This window comes from Epinephelus fuscoguttatus, linkage group LG23 (genome assembly GCF_011397635.1).
Source record: "Epinephelus fuscoguttatus linkage group LG23, E.fuscoguttatus.final_Chr_v1".
In the NCBI taxonomy this organism is placed as follows: Eukaryota; Metazoa; Chordata; class Actinopteri; order Perciformes; family Serranidae; genus Epinephelus; species Epinephelus fuscoguttatus.
In genome coordinates, this window is record NC_064774.1 from 29,935,264 (window position 1) to 29,957,749 (window position 22,486).

General features: G+C 39.8%; 3 protein-coding genes and 1 non-coding gene across 13 annotated transcripts; 2 read left to right on the plus strand and 2 right to left on the minus strand.

Annotated features, from left to right (window-relative positions):
* The first annotated feature begins 13 nt into the window (after positions 1–13).
* On the plus strand, positions 14–7,436 carry LOC125884471 (RNA-binding protein 4.1-like). Of its 9 annotated transcripts, XR_007448710.1 has the most exons (6): positions 14–127; positions 646–1,074; positions 1,188–1,805; positions 4,876–4,961; positions 5,186–5,302; positions 7,008–7,436. XR_007448710.1 is itself a non-coding variant. In XM_049569500.1 (4 exons), the coding sequence occupies exons 2-3, from the start codon at positions 666–668 to the stop codon at positions 1,790–1,792; spliced, it is 1,014 nt and encodes a 337-aa protein (XP_049425457.1). In that variant the 5' UTR covers positions 14–127; positions 646–665; the 3' UTR covers positions 1,793–1,819; positions 4,876–6,367. The 9 variants fall into 9 exon arrangements, 4 of the variants coding, with proteins under 4 accessions (XP_049425457.1, XP_049425456.1, XP_049425459.1 ...); XR_007448706.1 differs by having other exon boundaries at positions 4,876–5,393; XR_007448707.1 differs by having other exon boundaries at positions 4,876–5,302.
* Positions 7,437–10,265: 2,829 nt separating this feature from the next.
* tifa (TRAF interacting protein with forkhead associated domain) lies at positions 10,266–11,483 on the minus strand. Of its 2 annotated transcripts, none has more exons than XM_049568143.1 (2): positions 11,326–11,483; positions 10,266–11,209 (listed from the first exon to the last, which is right to left on the minus strand). In XM_049568143.1, exon 2 carries the CDS (start codon positions 11,141–11,143, stop codon positions 10,553–10,555), a length of 591 nt encoding a protein of 196 aa, XP_049424100.1. In that variant the 5' UTR covers positions 11,144–11,209; positions 11,326–11,483; the 3' UTR covers positions 10,266–10,552. The 2 variants fall into 2 exon arrangements, with proteins under 2 accessions (XP_049424100.1, XP_049424101.1); XM_049568144.1 differs by having other exon boundaries at positions 10,266–11,212; positions 11,326–11,469.
* A 3,559-nt stretch (positions 11,484–15,042) lies between these two features.
* rbm4.3 (RNA binding motif protein 4.3) lies at positions 15,043–18,084 on the plus strand. Its single transcript, XM_049568169.1, has 4 exons — positions 15,043–15,178; positions 15,716–16,134; positions 16,234–16,886; positions 17,270–18,084. The coding sequence occupies exons 2-3, from the start codon at positions 15,726–15,728 to the stop codon at positions 16,863–16,865; spliced, it is 1,041 nt and encodes a 346-aa protein (XP_049424126.1). The 5' UTR covers positions 15,043–15,178; positions 15,716–15,725; the 3' UTR covers positions 16,866–16,886; positions 17,270–18,084.
* A 4,264-nt stretch (positions 18,085–22,348) lies between these two features.
* LOC125884518 (5S ribosomal RNA) lies at positions 22,349–22,467 on the minus strand. The gene has a single exon (XR_007448724.1). It is a non-coding gene; the product is annotated as a 5S ribosomal RNA (ribosomal RNA).
* Positions 22,468–22,486: the final 19 nt, after the last annotated feature.

Here is a 22,486-nt window from a genome sequence, read left to right on the forward strand (position 1 = left end):
ACCGTACTTTTTGAGCGACACATCTATCCACCAATCACATTCCACCTTATGAGCTTATCGCTAGCCGGATATCCACTGAGTCATTATCCGAGGAGTTTCGACTTCGTTGTGGCGCCGATCGAAAGCTGTGAGTACTTGGTCTTTTTTATGTTTTTCTCTGTTTCTTTCTGTTGATTTTATCGTCACTGTAGTTTTACACGTCTTCGGACATAACTGCATTCAGTTAAATGCTTGAACTGAATTGTATTTGGTCCGGTCACACGAGACAAAATGGCTAACACCTGAAAGCTAGCTTGCTAACAGCAGCCATTCAAATTAAACGACTCTGGCCACCGACTGCCTGACCAGGAAGTGAAAACGCAAAAACTTCTTTGACTTTTTTTTTCTTTTTAAATTCAGCTGTATATGAAGTCGTGCAGTTTTAGTTGTATTAAAAGTTAAAGGTTAGTAAGGACGAAGCTAAACATGGCACCTTTTGACAGATTAGGTTATTGTTTGCTCTGGTGGTGTTAAGCCTACAGCCGTCTCGATTACACTCTTTCTATTTACTGAGGATGACGCCATGGATTCACCATTTGCTCCCTCACTGGTTACTTTCTGTTACTAACGACACATGGCGGCCTGTGTTGTCTCTATCCCTTTCAGAGAAGTACACTGGAGCAACAATGGTGAAGATTTTTATTGGGAACCTGTCTGAGCACACTGAGAAGGACGACGTTGAAGCTCTGTTTACTAAATATGGCAAAGTGACAGAATGTGCCAAGTTCAAAAATTATGCCTTTGTCCATATGGAGGACCGCAAGATGGCCAACAAAGCCATCTCTGATCTCCACCTCCATAAGCTGAACGGTAGGCCCATCAATGTGGAGCCCAGCAGAGGGAAGAACCAGGGCCCAGTGAAGCTTCACATAGCCAATGTAGAACAGGGCTTTGATGATGAGCTTCGTGCCCTCTTTGAAGAGTATGGTACAGTCAGAGAGTGCGCCATTGTCAAGAACTTTGCCTTTGTCCACATGGACAATGGTGATGAAGCCATGGATGCCATAAAAGGCCTGGACAGCTCAGACTTTCAAGGTAAGTAAATTTGATATTCTACTCTATGAATGAAAGGGAGTTTTTGGTGTTTCCATACTTTTCGTTTGATGCCCTTTTTAGATTTGAAGGATAATGATTTTTCTCTCTCCCAGGAAAGCGCATACATGTTCAGATATCAAAAAGCAGACCCAGAGGGGCACCTGAGGAGGAGGACTATCCACCTCCGCCAGGCAGAGGCTATTATCCCCCTCGCTACCCAGGGGAGAGGCCCGAGCCTCCCTACAGAGGCCGCATGTCTGCTTATGGTCCTCCTCCTCCTCCACCTCCCCCTCCACCTCCCCCAAGACGAGCAGCTTATCCTGACCGTGGCTATGGCGAGCGAGACCCCTATCGGATGGTTGATTACTATGAGAAATACAGAGCCCGTCCTTACAGCATGCCACCCTACGATGACAGGCGTTCTGGTGCCATCCCCCCTCCTCCGCCTCCTCCCCCGGCACTGGTTAGAGAACGTCTCACAATGGGGGGTCCTGACCCATACGAGCGGCGTGTGCTTCCACCTCCTCCTCCGTCCTACATGGCCAGGGATAGAAGCCCCATCAGACGAGCCCCCCTGCCGCCTGCTCCACCAGCTGGTAACGGGTATTCCTACGAGCGCTCCCGGCTCTCCCCGGTGTCCAGGGCTCCAATGTATGCACCTCCCCACCCCAGGGACTCCTTCTCAGAGAGACCACCACCACGATATGCAGGCTATTAGAGTGTAATTCAAGGTGAGAACAGAGAGGTGAGATGGTTCATTACATGATAACTCACATTGATAGAAGTAGACATATATAGATATAGAGAATCTTGAATATGTACCGACATAAGGGCTGAATCCGTAAATTGAGGTAGAATCATGCTTTAAATCATCACCATCAGCCAAAGCTCTTAATTCCTGCAGATCTAGTCCAGCCAAGAGATCAATATACAACTAAACATTGCTCATAGAATCCTAAAATATTGCTGCTTTTAAGATCAAACATCAGTCTTGCGCGAATCCTGAGTAAAACGCGCTCCTTGACATGTGTGGTGTGCTCTCTTTCCAGGTTTAGAATATGACAAGATCGGCGTCGTCTGCTGATGTACGTGGCGCTATACATCCCCCTCGTCTATGGCGGATTGCGTTGCGTTCGCCTGAGACTTACTGGAAGATACTGTTTTGCAGACCGCCCCGTATTAAAACCATATGATTCCATGTCTACAGTTCACGTATACTTCTGAGCTGTTTATGCCTTTTCTGTTCCTCTGCTTGTTTTACTGTTCAAATCCTTCAAATGTTTTGCAGAATAGGATGCTGGCTTAGGTGCTAAGTCTATATCAGTGTGCCGCAGTACTGTTAAATGGCCAAAATCACCCTGCTCCTCAGTCTTTTTAAATGGATATGGCCTCTGGGAAACTGACATCATTTCATAACAAGGGAAGTCATTTAATGATGATATATCTAGTCTTTGTAAACAAAATTACTGTGTTCAGATTAATGCTATTGGTTGATTATAAAATGCTCATCAAAATAAGTTACAAAAAAATTCAGTTTTGAGGGGCTTTAATATGATACGTGCTGTGGCAGGTTTGCGACACATGTCAGCATGGCTAGTCAAAAGTTCCAGTGTGGTTTTGTTCTTTTTACTTTTTGTGTTATCTTTTCTTGCGAAACTAGAACATATAGCACCAATATGTATGATTTTATTTACTTTACAATTTTCTTTTCATTTGAAGGCTTTTTAATAAACAAATCAAACCAAACCGGCGTTTTAACTGTCAAATTCTTCCTCGTAGGACAGGCCTAATGTTTACCAGGCCGGACACAGTTAGTGCTACTCAGGCGTTAAGCTCTTTACACGTTTTAGTTTGATTCTTCACAGCCTTAAGAGGTATCAGCTTGACACATGGTAGGTGATGTTTTCTTAGCCCTGAAAATGCTGGAAACGTGAGACATTAGGTCATTGTTTGCGAAGCAACTTTCAATCTGCTTTACATTGAAATCTTGTGATGATGCATGTTCACCTGAGCAACCAAGTCTGCAACGCGAAGTGAGACATTGAGAAATGTTTGCGCAGCTGTTCCCTGACTGGCCGACCTGATGATGCTATAGATGATTACTAACTTTGTAAAATGCTTATTTGCAAACTTAAATATATACTATGCAGGATTTCCCCTCCCCCAAAAAAGTTTTGACTCAGACAGAAGTAATCCATCTCAGTTATCACTTTGACCCACTAGAAGTGGGGTTCTTTTGCATCCTTGAAAAGGAAAAAGGGGCATTGAATTATAATATATAATAATATATTAAGAATAAAGCTTAAATTTGTATTATATAAATAAAAAAATAAATATCTTTAAATCAATCTTTCAAAACTTTTAAAATGATAAGACATGGGAACTAGGATTTTATTAATTGTTTTCTGATGTATATTTAAAGGGAAAGATTCACACATCCAGCTGTCACAGGTGTGTTGGAAAGAATCATTTGAGCCTTGAAAAGAACATCCTGCACACTGCTCTTGCTTAGCATCAAAATGTATTGATTGTACTAACGTTTAGGTCCCTCTGGATCTTCTTGACGAAGGTCAAGAATATTAATGAAGGTCCAGAGGGACTGAAATGTGAGTATAATCAATAATTTGTGATGCTGAACAAGCACAGTGTGCGGGATTGTCTTTTTAGGTCTGACATTGCATTGTAAAATCTCAAAATAAATGATAACATTGTTTTCATTAACATTAACCAGATCAGGATAGTGGAACCAACAACACCATGTATTTTATGCAAAAAGTTCATCAAGTTCAAATCAAGCCAGTGTAACCTCACATATGGAGTGACAACCACAAAATTGTAAAGACAACCTGCTAATAAATGCCAAGTATCTCCCATTTAAGTTCTGCCCTCGTCTTGACCACAGTATTGAAAAGTCATGTTTTATGACACAATCAACATTTTGGCAGAATTGTACATAACCCTAATTAACTGATGTCAGTTCATATTTTTTTTTCCTTTAACTTTGATTATTGTAAAATTGGTATTAAATTTAGTTCCAAGTGGCATTAAAAATATTAAAAAGGCTTAAATCTAACTTGTCTAAAGCTGAAGAAACCCTGTAAAGTGAGTGAAAAGTGTGTGGTGGTGTATTTCTTTCACAGAGACTCCGCTCTATTCGGGATGTTTATGGGTGTGCATCCCCACAGCGCTCAGGTGAGGTCTGGACTTAAAATAAAAAGGTTGTGTCCAGTTGGTGGACTGTAAGCAGCAGACATCCTACAGTGCTGAAAAAAAACTGAAATATAGCGAGGCAAAACACCAAGTGAGAGAGAATCTGAGTTTGGCTTTCACTTTCGCTGGCATTATGAACAATCCTGTGTAGTAAACCTTTAAACAATATCATTCCCCTCTAAGACTCCAAATTAATATAGCTAATGGAAGCTTTAGCTGTCCACAAACCCAGGAGTGATGATAAAAAGAGGGCAAACAGATTAACTGTCACCTGCTGCTCTGTATTGTCCTTGGCACACACACAGCTGCATCTCTCTCAGTAACTGGTGTCCATTGCCTACCTTGTGTCAAGCCAATTCATGGTTTTCCCACAAGTAAAACAATGATCATCTGAGCTTTGCGATGGCCCATGTTTTTGTCATCATGCGACAGTTGTTCTTAAGACTTAAATTACATTCTTCATTTCTCTGTCATTGAGTTCAAATTACATATTAGTTACACTTTACCTTACCCTCAACATTTCTAACTTTATATATTTGTACCATAAATTGCATGCAGTCTTGGTATTCTTAGTATTTGTGCTCTTTGTAGGTTGTTAGACTCTATGCAGGACATGCCGACTCATGGTAAGTCATCTTCGGAAGATGTGCAGCAATGCAGCATCTGGTAGAGAAGAGGTAGGTGTTGTTCAAACTTCTCTGCAAAACACCTCTTACTAATGCTACAAATAGTCTCCTGCCTCCCTCTTGTGTTTTGGTATTTATACTGCAGTGCTCCTTCATTCTAGATAAAGTCACAACTCTAAAATTGTATTTTCTGGATGCCTCAATGTTTTTTTTGTTTTTTATCATGTTGTGATCAGTGATGAGTGTGATCACTGACGCTGTCTCTTTGTCTGCAGGCCTGTCTCTGCTCTGGCAGCTGTAGTGGGTCTTGGAGTGAATTCACAGGAGTTTGTTGTCTCTAAACATTCCAAGTTGGGAAAAGATGGGATCATCAGACAGTCCTGAAGATAACAGTAAAGCATAATGATTACACTATGAAGTCCATAACAAGGGTGTCTGCAGGTCCTTAAAAAGTCTCAATGTGCTAAATTCAGTTACATAAATGTAAGTCCTTGAATTTGAATTTGTGAAGTCTTTGCGTCAAACATCTGATTGATTGAAGTTAATCTTTTACTAACTGTCAGAATGAGTCAAGCTCCCCTGCATCCACATTTGTGATGTTACAAATCTTTAAACTTACCACTGGACTGAAGACTGTCTTTCTACTTTGTAGTTCCACTTAGCTGTAGGCAAAAAAATGGATCAATCTAAATCACTTTAACCCTATGGGCCCGAACAACGCAAAGTGTGTCGAAATTCACATCTGTTCTTCTCTATGGGTTTTCTCCACCAGTGTTAGTCGTAGTGAGAAGCCACTCATACCACGTGAAACAGCGGAACCACAGCTTTCCGACAAGACCGGGCACTTGTTGGTAGTCCAGTGTTTTCACAAGGAAAATAAATTATAAATTTACACTAAAATTATGTATAACGAAGCTTTCATACAGCTTTGCACACACATGACTCTTGGATGGATTACTTGCGAATGCAGGGTCTTACAGAAATGCCACGCACATCACATGAAAGCGCAGTACCGGAGCTTTCCGATGATACCACACACAAAATTGTGCTGTCATTTCAGCACGCGTCCACGTCACGTGTATTTCAGCTGTTCGAATGACAACCTGAGCCTGTCAGTGGCAAAAACAAGCACTTTTCATGGATGAGATTACATTGCAGCTTGCTTTGCTGCTGCAGCACTCTCTCAATACTGCACCAACTTCAAAAACTGTTGTCTCCATTACTCATGTTTGAAACATGGGAAAATGTTCAAAACTACCAATGTTGCCCTTCAAATTTAGGGGAAAAAATCCACAAGAAAACCTCAAACTACCCAGTACGTTAAAGAAAAATGGGAAAGAGAAGATACTGGAAGAGACTGGTTTGATATGTGTAAATTTCAGTGGAAATGCAATAACTAATGTGCGGTGTGAGTTTGGGTGGAAATGTTTAAACCGTTTTTTTTTTTTTTTTTTGTTACACCGAAGAAGAAAGCACATTTTGCTGGAGGAGATGCCACATGTTGGAGACATTGTAGGTTTTAGGATGCCATTCACTGGCATGTATTCTGGGAGTGTCCAGTGATTGGGCCTTTTGGGACAGAACATACTTGTTCTGGCTGCCTCCTGAACCCCGTAAAGGAGTGGAAAGATATTGTGAATGATATTCATGTTATGGAAAAGACTACTTTTCCTCTTCATCTTCAGAAAAATGTCTTTCAAATGTCATTAAATTCTGGGCCAAGTAGGTGAAATATGTAAGAACCTTACAGCCTGATTTTGTGGAGGTCTCAGACAAAAGACTCTGTGATCTTTATACTAGCAAACCTCAGTGACTGCTTTTTTTGTCTTTGGTCTTCCCCTGACATATATTTCATGGCACTTGTATATACACTTAATTTCTCCCAAAATGTACAAAGTTGTTAAATTTTGAAAAAATATCTCAACAATATGGGAAATTACTCTGTGTGTACTGTGACTTATTGTTAGATAAGCTGCTGTTGAAAAAAAAAAAAAAAAGTAAAGGTTTTGTGCATCAAATTTAAATGAAGATACTCTAATAACAGACTTGTCTGTTTTATGAGTTTTGAGTGAAGTGTCAACTGTTTGTCTTTTACAGGAAGTGGATTGGGTTCCTTAGTGAGAGTCTGGTCCATTGGCTGGTGAGCTGGTGTGGATGCCCAGTCCTCGGAAAACCTCCGTTGTTCAATCTGTGTTCTCTGCAGTTGATGGCCAAAACTGTATAGTGTTACAATCACTGGATATTGGCCTGAAAAATTGACTTGAAACCTTATCATGACCTTTTACACACAACTGTGACCCTTGTTTTTCTATTATCTTTTTATTCATGCCTTTGAGCTATTTATGAACCTAAAACTATCTCATACTTAAGTATATAAGCACTTGCATACAAATGTTTGTAGCAAATGTGTTTTATAGATCATCTTTGATTTTTAATATTAATGATGATATAGACTATTAACATTGTGTTTTCAGTATGAAAAGTTAAAACGGTAAATAAACACATTTTTCTCAAAGTGAGAACTAATGTCGTAGTCGTCATGTCTTATTCAAACAACTTTGCTATTCTCTTGTAAATAACGTGAAATAATAAGGCTACACTTAAAACAGATTGTAGGGTGTTTGATACTAAAGGTTTCTAATTATAAATTCAATAGTCTGGAGTCTTTAGCTGCAGGTGGCTTATTTCGATTGTAGAAATAAAGTTGCCCCAGTTTGACACAAGCTCTGCTGTAGTTAATATCTGTAAAAGTTCAGTGGGATTTCAGAATATGTGGGCAACAGAAGATTCTCATCAACGCACATGTGTGGGATACACAGACAGATTAGTATTACAGAATCCACGTTTTACTCAATTCAGCTGTGATGTTACAACCTATGAAAACTGACAATTTTTTGTGGTTTAAAAAAACCTTTTTTACAATGTCCTCTCTCCTGATTAAATTAATATATGTTTAGCAACATGATGCTGTTTTTGTGACAAAAGGATGTTTAAAAAAAGGCTACAAGACTTAAAATAGATCACTACAGCTGAAAAAAAAAATAGCCCCAAACTAAATTTTATCTTTGCAAAATATGCTTTCTGTATTTGCTTAAGTGGTTCCAGCAGGACAGGATCTTATCCCAGCATGCACTGGGTGAGAGGCAGGGTACATCCTGGACAAGTAACCGGCCATATAAGGATAGATAGGCGCCTAGTTGCTCTTAGAAAGAAAACAACGAAGCAATGACTCAAAGTAAAACTGAAAGGAGATCCTCCCAGGTCTTCCACAGTACCAGAAGCGTCATTTTCTCCGTTCCCTTTTTCCAAAGTTTGGTTACACACTGACATCAGTTCAGTTCAGATGAAGTGTTTCTTTAAGCACACGCCCATCTTGCTGGATTTAAGTTCTGAGAAATCATGTGTGGTGTTAGGGTGTTGTGTTGAATGAAAGCAGTTTTATCACCTGCAAGGTCACATTCCAAGCTTTTATGACATTTGCCCATCATTTTTGTAGTGCTGCCGTTATTAATAATAACGCTGTTGCTCTGCTTCAGTGAGTAGGCCTAGTAAAGATCTCACGTCCCTTCTCCTGCTTGTAAATTCAATAAAGTTAGATTAGGATTTTACAACCAGACTGGACTTTGTTCTAAAACTATTAAAATGTAACACCAATTTCTGGATGTGATCCAAACATGATTCCCGATACTGACACACTCACCTTTGCATCTGTATAGTTATTTATCTGATCATGTCAAGCTGAGTAGAGAATCTGATAAATATGCCTTCATAGTTGACATCTTAAGTACAACGTTAAGTATTTCAGTCTAATTTAGCATTCACTCCATTCCGTTTATTTGAAAGCTACAGTTACATATGGCCAGTAAGAATATTAAAATACTGCTTACATGTTAATGTGTTAATAATAACCAGAGGTGGGATCAAGTCATTGTTTTGCAAGTCACAAGAAAGTCTCAAGTCTTTGCACCCAAGTCCTAAATCAAAACAGGGAAATCCAAGTCAAGTCTCAAGTCCCATATTTTGAGTTTTAAGTGTCAAATAAGTCATAATAAGCTCCTTCCCAAATGTAATGCCATTTAAACAAAAAGTAATAATACCATAAAATTTCAATTAAAAGCCTAGTCCCTTTACTAGTCTGATGTGGTGACGCATTTTGACAAATAAACGCCTGTCTTAATTAGACGCTTAGTCTGATTGCCAAGTGGTTCATTATTGTAGAAGTTCATTGGGCGTATAAAACCGTGTTTTCAGCTTCCTCAAATCATATATCAGTTCCTCAATTACCCTGTAACTTATTCATATTCTTTTAGTCCATAAAAGGTCCTCAGATCAAAAAGATCAAAAGGGTTTTTCAAAAAAATGAATACAAGTTTTGAGTATTGTATTAACAGGATAAAGTGGTGTGTGTCAGTATGCCAGGTGCTGTAATCCTGTAGCGTCGTAACTCACCGTGCTGTCTGTCGGAGCGAGGTCAAATAAATGATTCATAATTGATATGTTATCTGAGGCCTTATTTTTAAACAAGTATTAGTCATACTGGTTTAAATAAACAATTTGATAGTATTTCCTCATTTTTGCTGAGCAACAGTTTTGTGTGAAAGGAAGTAAAAGCCTATCCCATGTAGACACCTGTCCCAAATATAGGCCTGTTGATTTCAGTGATTTAAGTTTGTCATACAAGTGTGATTCAACTCAATCACAGAAACACAGCAGTGCTGACATTGTACTTTCATATCATACAGAAAATGTCTAACTCTTACTTCCTAAATTGGCTTGAGGGAAAGTATCACGTATTTTTTCGATGAAAGTTTAAAGTTCAGGTGAGCTCACAAGTCATTGGTGTTTAAGGCCATGTTGAGTTGTCTTGTTTTGATTTTGCTGTGTCTAATTTGTGACTCGAGTCCAAGTCATGTGACTGATGCACACACCTCTGGTATTAATTGTTGGTTTTATATTATACAATAATATCACATATACTGTGTCTCTTGATATTTTTATAGTATCAATCTGATAATACTTTTGTTTGTAAGTGGAGTTTGGAATGTAGAATTTTTATTTGGAATTAAGTAATAACAAATTGTTGTATGGATACTTTTACTTGCTAAATTAAAGAAATGCTGTAAAACAGAAAGTGCACATTTCCCAGAATTTGATCCCAAGAGCAGAAGTGTAGATGATTTTCTTTTGTCTGCATCAACTTATCTGTATAACCTGAGCTCAAGCAAATTTGGACAAACTGGTTTCCATAATGTCACAAAGTAAGTGCTCTGTATTTAGAGTGTTGTGTATAAATGATCGCCATTGTTTACCTGATTAGTTGTCAAATTTATGGCTGATATACAATATTAAACATCATTCTCAAAAAAGACAATTTAATGTGCTCAAGTTAAAAATGTACAAACAATTAGCTTTAATACTTTATAGCATTTACACGTTAAAAGTAGCTGAATAATGTTAAAGTTTTAAGATCACAGCTTTTTAATCTACAAACATGAAGTAATAGATACAGGGTACAATATAATACTATGATTTCACAATGCAAAGAGGGTTCCAGTCCAAGCCTGCTTTGACTCTAATGTAACAACTACACAGTAATTTGTGTTGCCTTCAAATGCAAGTCAATAGAAAAGTAAAAAGTCACATCATGAATGACACATGATGGTCTCATCTGTCTCAAGGGGTCCAATTATTCTGGGGTCACCTGGGGAATTGTTGATCACATATGAGCCTGTGTCCATGACAGGCGTCATACTAGGCATGCACATGCATGTCTCTCTGGACGGAGGCACTGTCAGCACCTCATATTCCACCTCAAAGCTCCCCTTGGCCTCGCCAGACTCACGGATGATCAGCATCTCATACTCTCCGAATCGGATCAGGGCTTTGTCTGGGAGATCCATCCTTTCCAGGTAGCCCAGAACTGAGCCGTTCACTGACAGCCGTCCCTTTTGGCTCAAGTTCTGGATGGTGAACAGCATGTCCGGGCTCTGGGGGGTGCGGTAAGCGTGGATGCCCAGCTGTTTGCGGGACACCCGGGCATCAACCAGGGCATAGGTGCAGGCCTGGCTGTCACGTCCCAGCCTGAGGGGGTCATCTGCTGAGTGTTTGCTCCTGTTCCCCAGAGGAAGAAGCCCGTAAAGGCCCTTACAATTCTGCTGAGGGTTGTAAAGCTTGATGTGGAGACAAGTCAGGAGATCCTCCTCTGTCTCCATTATCTGGGACACACTCATCATGAAATAAAGTTCCTGATGCAATCAGTAGAGGGTGTATTGCACCTATTGACCTTCAGTGATGAAAGGCTGCTGGGACAGAACACAAACAAACCTATGAGGAATCCAGTGAGATGAGGTTGTTTACCACTCAAAAGAAAAGTAAAGTAATACATTAACTGCTGCTTAAGAGGTCAGTGTCTTACCTGAATGTTGAAGATAGTTTTCCTGAGTCCACAGAAAAGCTGGATCACATTGATCCTACAGAAAACACTCACAGGGATCTAACGGGACTGCTGCTGCTGCTGAGAAACAAACAGGAAGACTCTCCCTGCCTGCTCTTTGCAAGCTTTTGTCCTACCCACTCTTGAGTTTCGTCACTCTCACAAGACCCAGTGCAATGCTGCTTTCAAGTGCAAACTCGGAAAAACATTGTAAGCGGTGGATGAGGTAATGCAGTGGTAACCAGAAAGGAAAAGTCTGGATTTTTTTTTTCATTTTTGTTAACATGAAATAAACATGGAAATTAGATAGATAGACAGATAAAACTTTCATTCATCTCCGAATTCACCTTTTCAGTAGTACCATACCAACAAAAACCACACTTCCCCTCATCAACAATAAAACAGAGATATAAAAATAGACATAAAATAAGTTAAAATGAGTGCACTCATAGAAATTAAAAATTACATTACACACACAAAAAAAAAAAAAAATTAAATTGTCCATTCCACAGTCCAGTCCAGATGTTCAACAACTGGGAAACATTATAAGTATGTTACCCAATGTGACAGTCAAGCAACAGAATCTGCCACTTTAACAAAAACTAACACACAAAATAAATGTTCAGTGGACCACCAGCTAAAATTACAAATGTTTTTACCAAAGAGTAATTTAAATCAGTTTTCATGCCAGGTCATTGGCTTCACTTTAGAAGCAACACAAACAATAAATTTGTTAGCAGATTAACAGAGAATTAATCTACAATTTTGATTATCGTTGAATCTTCATTTGTCAGGCTAAATGCCAACATTTACTGGTTCATGCTTCTCAAAGATGAGCTTTTGCTGCTTTCTCCGTTTTGTAATGTTCTGAATGGGTTTCAGACACAAGAGACAGAATAATAGTAAAATAAAGAGGTCATCTTGAGTATAAAATGAGATTAATAAAACTATACTCACTGCTAACTTTGTGGCACTGTTTACTTTTTACTTTTATCATCGAATAGTTCATGAATGGATTGCTGTTCCCTAACATACGATTTTAAGATGAGCACCTGAACGTAGCATTGCAGCACCGAAAATTCCCCGATGATGCAACTTGAAACCGAAAGGAAGGAAGTCACCACAAGACTTTACATTTATTGATGACCATGCCCACCAACCATAACGGGAAACTAAGCCCTGCTATAAAATGAAGTTGTTACACGTTAACGCATGGCCGTTGATTTCGAGAAGTGGTTATTAACTTGAATTCCTTTTGCATTTCTAAGCAGTGAGAAGTGATGATATTGGTTATTAAACTCTTACCAAACTTGGACAGGAATGGAAGGGGAGTGGAAGGGGAATTCGGATAAGACAGGGCTAAACATGCCGTGCCGTTAACTTTCTAATGCTTAAGGCGAACTCAGGTAGGCCTAATTTGAGATACTGGTAGATTACCTAAAAAACCCCACCTACAATTCTGAAGAGTGTTACTTTTATATTTTGTTATGGATCTCATTTATATTTCTATAAAGGGATTAAATTGCCAAATAAAACATTAAGGAATCTTTGGATGTTCCACACATCAAGAACCCCTCACTCTGATGACATGTTTGGGTAAAATGGGACAGTCAAGTCTATTTGTTAGTTCAGTCATTAATTCATAAAATCATTAACTTACCTAAGTAGTCAATAAGAAAAAGATTGTCCAGCTTTTCTGCCGTCCTTTCCCTTTTTCTTTTGCTGCCTGTTTCCTTGGTGCAGTATTGTCTACAATGAAATCAATCAGTCAATCAATCAATTTTATTTATAAAGCCAAATATCACAAATCACAATTTGCCTCACAGGGCTTTACAGCATACAACATCCCTCTGTCCTTAAGACCCTCACAGCAGATTAGGAAAAACTCCCCCCCCCCAAAAAAAAACCTTTAACGGGGAAAAAAAATCTAGAAACCTCAGGAAGAGCAACTGAGGAGGGATCCCTCTCCCAGGGCAGACAGACATGCAATAGATGTCGTACAGAACACACCATATTAACGAATTTGCAGTAATCCATATAATCCATATGACAAAATGATTCATAAAGAGAGACAAAGACAGGGACAGATGCAGGACAGACGGTAATGACAGTAGCTTACAACAATATTAATGAAAGTAATAATATTATAATGATAATTATGGCTATTGTGGTACAATATGTTGAAAGTATATATTAATATATAGTAGTATATGTATGTGACAATACATGTGTGCATGTGTGTGCTTGCACGGGGCTGACATGAACTCACTGCAGCACCTTTAATAGTTTTTAAATGACAAAAACACTTAAAATGTCTGTCATATCAAAGGGTGGCACATAAAAGTATAAATTATGATTTTATGGCACCTGGTAGCCATAAACATCTGGTTTCACTGTAGAAAATTGTCCCATTTTAGCAGAATTTTATGTACCATTTTACATGAATGCATTTAGTACTCATTCAAAACCCTTTCCCATATGAATTAGTGTATTGTGTGGCAGGTGGCACAAAAATGGAGGTGCACCAGGCAGTGATGCCTTTAATATATGGTTACCTGCAGGGGTAAGGGAGGCTGGTGCGATGAGACAGGTGCACATCTCATCCCATGCTGGTGTGTTGGGACGACTGGGACAGTGAAATGCAGAAAAACTGGCCTGCTTCTCTGCTTTGTTGAAGGTGCCTGGTAGACGGTAGAAAAGTAGATCGATGTACCAGAGCATCAGTGGTGCATTAGCTGCTCTTGCCATGGGACCGTTATGCTATTTGGTTTTTGTTCTATGTCTAGTCTGCCCTGGCAAGTGAGCTGGTAATGGGCAAGAAGATGGGGGGTGTTGCCCTTGGGGCGGACTAGTTTTCTTTCTTTAATTGTTGGTTTTTGTTCACTTTATCTACCTGCTTCCTACTTTAAACCCAGTCAAATGGTTATGGAAGGCTTAAGGTGTGCTGTGTGTGTTAGCACTTCAAGTGCAAGACATATTGATTGCAGTGTGCACTGGTGTGACAGTGGAACTAAAACCCTGCCCTGTAAGGAAGGGTAAACCCCGAGGAAGGTAAGGTGGGAGAATATAGATTGTAAAGTCAAGCTTCTGTAATAAAAAGACTGTTTCTCCCTTACTTCATTTCTTGTCATTTCTTATGCCAGAGACCTGTAGTGGGTGCAACAATTTAAGAAAAATATTTTCATTATCAGTCATTTTTTTTAAAAATGCAACTTCCTACAACTACGTATTTGTTGTTATACCCTCACTGTGTTAGCTGCAGTGCTTTTATCACCAAAAAGAGGAAATCAACATGCCACATGGCTTCTCTTACATGTTCTACTCCCAGTAATTTTTTGACTTTTTTTGGGCAGAACGCCCATCCTAGTAATCTCAGACCAATCAAAAATGATTGTAACATATAAGGACACTTGTAAGAATGCAATAGCATGTTTGGTGATTTGCAACTGATATTTAAAGAGCCCAAGATGTAAAACCTTATTTGTCCCGTTTTACCTGATGTCCCACTTTACCTGACTTTACCCTACAGAACTGGACATAAGTATATGACACACAGTCATTCAGTTAGCACGGGTTAGAAAATGTGTCGAATAATCATTTATGTAGGCAAAAACAAGGTGGATACGGTCGCTAAACGTTTGTTGCCATTAACCATAAAACCCAAACCAAAACGAATACTATACCCTCCTGGACAGTGAGTGGCGGTGTGGTGATTCAGGAAAAAGACACATGAAGAAGAAGGGGAAAAGGGCAGACAAAAAGCAGACGGAAGTCACTCGGCAAAGTCAAGCTCCTGAGAGGGGTGAATTCTCTGTAGAGGCCGGCCGGCAAAAAGGTAACCTCAAATGTACACATCCGTGTCTTTATATTTTACATTTCACTGCATTTAAAATGGCGAATTATCAGCTTACTTCTGAATATAATATTCACCAGCTTTCCGCTTTCCGTTTGTACTAATATGGAGACCGGTGCTTTGTAGCGTAGCGTGATCAGCAAGCTAACCGTAGCTAGCAGCTTGCACTTGCAGATTTGCTAAACGGAAACCAGGAATTGCGTTTAGGAAATCGACACTGTATCCTTGTAGCAATAAAATTATCGGGAACGTTTTAATGTTGAAAGATTATGCGTAGCGTTTGTTAAAATTATTAACTGAAGGCTTGTTGCGTTATTGCGTAAAATTGATGTCCGCCATTTTGCAACGAGCGGCCCCGTTAAATTCAAAGCTGCGACTGTCATGCGAGAGAAAAGGATATAAGCACAGGGTTACTTCATATAATAACGTTAGAAACACCGAATGAGTAAAAAATGTTAAAAATTTTGTTCTCTCTTTCCATCCCTCTTTGTTCCCTTTTCTCTCATTGCTCTGAATCAGATCTTTAACAATGGTGAAAATCTTTGTGGGAAACCTGCCCCGAGAGGCAGACCAGGAGGAAATCAAGGCCCTCTTCACTCAATACGGCACAGTCACAGAATGTGCTATCATCAAAAACTATGCCTTTGTTCACATGGATGACCGCAAGGCTGCCACTAAAGCCATTAAGAATCTGCACCTGTACAAGCTTCATAGCACACCAATCAACGTAGAGGCCAGCCATGGGAAGAACCAGGGCTCTGTCAAACTGCATGTAGCCAATGTAGAAAAGGGAGCTGATGATGAGCTCCGTGCACTCTTTGAGGAGTACGGTACAGTCACAGAGTGTGCTGTTGTTAAGAATTTTGCGTTTGTACATATGTCTAACTCTGACGAGGCCATGGATGCCATCAAGGGACTGGACAATACTGAATTTCAAGGTAAGAAAAGGCCAAAATGTGAAACAGTGAAAAGTGTAGTATCATGTTTTGATTTATTTCTAATAATTTAATTCGTTTTTCTGTATTCTTTGTATTTAGGCAAACGCATCCATGTCCAGATTTCTAAGAGTCGGCCTAGACACGATGAACGGGATGACTACCCCCCTCCTCCCCCAGACAGGGGTGGATATTGGCCCCCTCGCTATCCAGGAGAGAGGCACGAGCCTCCCCCACCCAGCTATATGAGAGGCCGTCTCAGCCATATCCCCCCAGGTTACCCTGCCCCTCCTCTGCCACCTCCTCCCCCTAGAAGGGCAGTTTATCCTGAACGTCCCTATGAGGGTGAGAGGGACAGGTACAGCGTGGTAGATTACTATGAGAAGTACAGAGCCCGTCCGTATGGCATCCCCTCCTATGAGGACCAACGTCCCGGCGCCCCTCCTCCTCCTCCTCCCCCTTCAGCCGTCGTCCGAGACCGTCTTATGACCTCGTCTCTTGACCCGTATGAGCGTCGTCCCCTCCCACCTCCTCCGTCCTCATACTATGCCCGAGATCGCAGTCCTCTCAGGAGAGCGCCAAGCGCGCCAATGCCCCCCGCCAGTAATGGCTACTCCTATGAGCGCTCCCGACTCTCTCCGGTTTCCCGGGTACCTGCATACGGAGTTCCACGCGCCAGGGACCCCTACGCAGAACGGCTGCCGCCGCCACCCCCTGCACGCTACGCTTATTAAGCGAGGCCCTGACATGTGAAGGTGAGAATAGGTCTGAGGTAGACTGGTATTCATATCTTTTCTAAAATTGCCATTCGTCCCTGTAAAGGCAGAGAGGCAGCTTATGACTTGTCCTGCACACCACAGATCTTGAGGAGAAAACAGTTTGAAAGAGCATGCGTACGAAGTGCTATTCAACAAGTTGTAAACTCGTTGGTAATGCACATCTGTGCACTAACTTGGATTTCAGCTAATATCAGTGTTAAATGTGTGGCATACTCCAACAAAGGCAGACTGTTCAGTCTGGAATCTGTGACTGATGAACGGGACTCGAGCTACAGAGGTCCACATGTAATAAGATGGAACAACGTGCTTTCTATCTACAGTTGCAGACAGTTCATTTGTGTCATTTGCTCTTTTTCCAGGATCGTCGTCCAACTGCGTCGCCGCTCGCCGCCTCCTGATGCACGTGACACTATCCTCTTCCTGTCTGTGGCTGAGCGCGTTACGTTCCCCTGCGATGCTCACAGGAGGAACTGAATTGCCGACGTCCACGTCTGATTTTGTTTTTATTATTTTGGAAAAGTTTTTACTCGTTTTTTTTCCCCCTGATTGTTTTAGTTTGTCATTGTGCTGTAGTATTTTTTTTATGCCAGACGTCTGAATTAGGCGTTTTTTTTTTTTTTTTTATTTGTACTTTTACGTTTGGAAAAATTAGTGTTCTGATGTTGTGTGTGTGACCATAGAAAGCTGAATAATTTCAGCTGAAGTCTCTAGGCGAAACTTGTGACTGTAGATTTAACTGAACTGAATTATGTTTGGTATTAAATCTAATCTGCACGTTGGTTCCTTCATGTTAACGCTTTCCCATCGAAAATCAAACCTCCATGTGACGTTGCTGTGAAAATTTAAACTGGTAAGACATAGGTTTGACAAATGTAGAAAGTAACTGTTAATAGGACAGTTACCGCAAATCGTTCACATGTACCTGTATGTTGTCGAACTTGTTTTTAATAAACGGATTTGTGCAGTTAATGTTGTTCACAGATGTGCCCCAAATCATGCCCAGCGCTAAAACACCATTAGTGTAACCGCTTGAATTGATTCGCCTACTCTTTTAGGATCTTTCGAAAAAATAATCCTTTAATTAATGATTATTCGTTCATTAATGATGAACACACGCATAGCAAACTTGTTAAAGTCGTCACGCTGATTAAAGAAATATCACTCTTGTCTGGAATGCTAAAGCTTTTGTCATTGATCAGCGTGCCTTTTTACATTGTCTTCACTTCCAAAATTGAAACTTGTTCATATAAAAGCTCAAGTAAAGAAGGGCATAACACACTCCAGCCATTCTCCACCAGGTGAGATTTCATAGCTGAGGCTAGTTTACCTTGAATCTGGGGGGAGATGACATCAAAGGCTGCTGAAGACCTTCAGAGTCAAAAGGTAAGTCAAGGGCTTTAAGGACTCCTGGAGTATAAACTACAGCAGACAGCACATGCTCACATTTAACTTTTCTAGGTAAATACTAGTTTACTACAGAGGTTTGTAACAGTGGAAATACATTTTTAGCGTTTTACAGGTCCTAGATTGTTTGCTAGTAAAGTGTTTTTCACTCATTGCCTGTACACACAACTACCCAATCAGCTCTAAGTCTACAATTTATTGACAGTGTAAGCTGGAGAAAACTATAGGCTACATGTATAGTTGATAGGCAAAACACATCTGGGAAATTGGATACAGATTAAGATGTTAAAATCCAGCACTGTTCAAAGACCATGTTTGGCTTCTGGAACAGAAATGTTTTTAAAATTGGAAATTTAGAGAAGCATCCAGGATACCTAGGTTTCGTTAAGCTGGGCAAGACTTAAGAGTTTGAATTGATCAGTAAAGTCTATGCTAGATCTTGCAGACAAGCATTTTAAACCCTTGTAAAACATGATCTCAAGTGACACAATGAAATTGCTATATTAACTGATTTTACACAAGCAGTTTTGATGGACGTGACAAGTTTACAGTACTTCTCATTGTATTGCTGTTTTGAAGCTGATCTGCATGAATAAAATATTTACAACAGTAACATGGTGTCCCTGTTAACTAATGTAATGCCATTAAAACTAGGTGTAATTGTTTCCCCAAATGGCATTGTAAATGCTTTAAAAGAATAATTCATCACCAAAACGAGAATTTGTGCACCAATTACTGGTGCAGATGACCAGGAGGTGGTGTATTCAGTATTGTAAAAGTCATTCTGGGATTCAAAATATTGTTGTGAAAACATTTTCATTGTCAGTTATTCACAAAGTACAGGCCATGTAGACCTGCTATGTTAATTCAGCATAAATACTTTAATTAAGCAGGCTAGCAGATGTGCAGAGTGGATGACACTGAATAAGGTGGAAAAAATCTGACGCATGTGTTCTGCAAACCACAGATGCGTAACATTTACTCATTTTTGCTGAAAATAACAAGTTTTGGGGGCACTATCCTGGCAGGAAGAGCAGTGAGAGCTCAGTCAAAAAACAACTGCTTTTCATGCACCCAAAGAGCTGCAATGACATGCTACATCACAACTAGTTGAACTTTGAACTTGATCAGTGGTCTGTAGCTTGGTAGGCATTTTGCCAAGCAGTAATGCCATCCACCATCACCTCCTACATTATGTAACTTAAGAACCACTGATATGCATGACATGTACAGATGTATTCATGGTTTGCAGAAACACACAATGCCAACATTTTCCTCTGGTGACTGGGCTACGCAAAATTAGGTTTTCCCATTTTTAGCCCAGGTTACAGATGAACAAGGAGTGGCCATGGAACTAATTGCAGTAAGAAGTAGGAATTGGTTTTAAAGAAAAAAATCTGAATTAATACATAGGTGACGTAAAATTTTAGTGCCACAACAAGAACATTCCTTCTTTTAACACATCACTTTGAGTTATGTAAACATGTTTTCTGCAAACTAGGAATATGGATTTTTATATAATTACTTCAGATGTAATATTGATTCCTTCAGATTTCAAAATAGATTTTAAATACAATGAACATGATCACAACACTAAACTTTATTGTAGCTTTAAGAGAATTTAATCTTGCATTATTAAGCGTACCACAGAAGTCTATCAAGCAGCCCACGTGCTGGATTACATCAAGTTTAAAAAGTGCTGATTAAGAGTTGTGTGGTTCAGTCGCCATATGCTGTAGGAAACATGCCACTGTGTAGAGTACGAAGTACTTTAAAAGAATGAATATACAATATATTTTTGTGGTTATAAGATGCAAAGAGCTTATGGATTCTGTAATTGAAACTTCCAATTTAGCTGTTACTATCACCACAGTGGAAAATAAAAAGCAGAGCACCAATACATAGGCGTGCTCACTTCTGCATGCAAGCATGTCAGTTGTGCTGTGACCACACTGCTTCCTGTCAGAGAATGTTGATTTCACCCTTCCACTGCTGCAGGCCTCCATCTAAAACTCAGCCTAAGAGAATCAGAACATTCATCAACAGACAGAAAGATACAAACAGATACACATTAAAACTCAGCACAACCAAAAGATTGCAAATTTGGCATCAATTTTATATCTTGATAACAAAATTTGAATTTTGAACAAAGTGGTGGCAACAGATATAATAAGTAGGCCTAACCCCTCCAACATACCAATTAGAAACACCCATTCCTGAGAATATGAATAACCATCTTATCTGCTCAGAGCTGCAGTTCCAGGATTCCCGAGTCTATCTGGTGGCAGTATACATGACATTTGTGTCGAGCTCTCTCTCTGATGTACGTCTGCGGGTTCTGTTTGTGTATGGGTGAAAACTGAGCGCTGAATTGGTCATCATCTGAGGCTACATTGTGGTTTTGTGGATTGTGTTCTTCATTTTGACGTACATATAAGACAGAGACAAATGTCAGTTCAAGAATTCAATATCAATGTCTATAAACTAAAGTCTGGGATTATCCTATTACACTGGCTTAAATAGGAAGTTGTGTAAAAAAATGGATGTGAAAATAGAATAAAACTAAGTACAATTACCTTTCTGAAACTTTATGATTTTAACAGCCAGACATGAGGAACACAGTCAAACCGCCCAGGACACACTTGTCAGCTTTATTATTCCATCAAACACACAAGAAAGCATTTTACCAAAAGTTGTTGAGATCTGATTAATATTTAAATGGACAAAAATCTACTGCATGGACCTAAAATCTATACTTAGGTCCACATAATGAATTTCCTCAAAATTAAATGTTACATTGAAAGTATTCCATCAAAAAGCCAAATCAATTAAAAGACAGACCAAATGTTACAACAGTCTTACCTTGAACCTCTAAATATGTTGCATTGATAATAACTGTGTTTTTGCTTATGTAATATCCACAGAAATACAGCCCAGGGTCAGATGAATTCGCTTCTTTGATCTTGAGAAAAACTGTGAAGATGTTGCAGCTCATTTCAAAATTTCCATTTTGAAATCCATCACAGAATTTATGCTCAAAAGGCTTGAACATGAAAGAGACACAGTGGGACTGGGATCTCCTCCTGACCACTCTGAACCAGATAATCTGGAGAACTGGAAAAAGTTTGAGCACAGCAGTGTGACTTCTTCACCAGACTGAACCTCCACAGTCTGACACTCAGAAACTGAGACACAGATCCAGCCTGAACCTAACACATAAGTATTTGCTTTCAGTGAAAGAAATGGCACAGGTGAATAGTATGAATTCTGGTGGGTTTAAATTACCAGCATTACATGCAGTTAAGGGTAATTCGATGCCAGGACTCACTAAAAGTGCAGAGACTTAAAGCTGTTATCAAGGTTAAGTTCTTTATGGTGAGTATGACTAAAGCTCTGCAATGTCTGCAACTGCACTGTGCTCCGAGAAGGATACTTTAAATGTAAGATGGTGGGGTGTTTTCTTAATTTGCCTTTGCTGTTGATCAAAATGATGAGGAAATAAATGCTTTGATGCAGAATGTTTGCTATTACCTTGTTGTTCTTCTGACAATTTTAATTGAAAACACATTTGCAATTGCAACAGAAGTTGCTCTTATTTACAATGATGTGAAGACCTTTATTTCGAATCCAATCTCCTCTTTCAAAATAACCATAAATCATTTAAGTATTTTGGAGGTGCTGATTATGCACCTATGCTTTCTGTTCTCTTTAAAAAAAAATGTCAAATTCCAGCTGCCCAGATTTCCATTTTGTCTTCTTGTTCTGTATAAAAAGCATGGTAAATGCTACAGCTGAAAATGGTAAAGACGAGATCCGCAAATGGTCATCTGTCATTTTCCTGCACTCAACAAGCACCATGACAAGACCCACACGGCATTTAGTTTTGAGTTAATGCACATATACTCCCTGACAAATTTTAAAAAAAAAAAAAAGGAAGAAAAAGGAGAGTTTGTCCACTGGTGCTGTTTTCCAAGGAGCTGGCTCCAGCAAAGGAGGAGCAGCGCCCTCTGGCGATGAAAAAGGTGAGAATAAAAAGCTTACAGCACCGGGTATTCCCAGGCGGTCTCCCATCCAAGTACTGACCCGGCCCGACCCTGCTTAGCTTCCGAGATCGGACGAGATCGGGCGTATTCAGGGTGGTATGGCCGTAAGCGATGGAAGAGCATGCACGC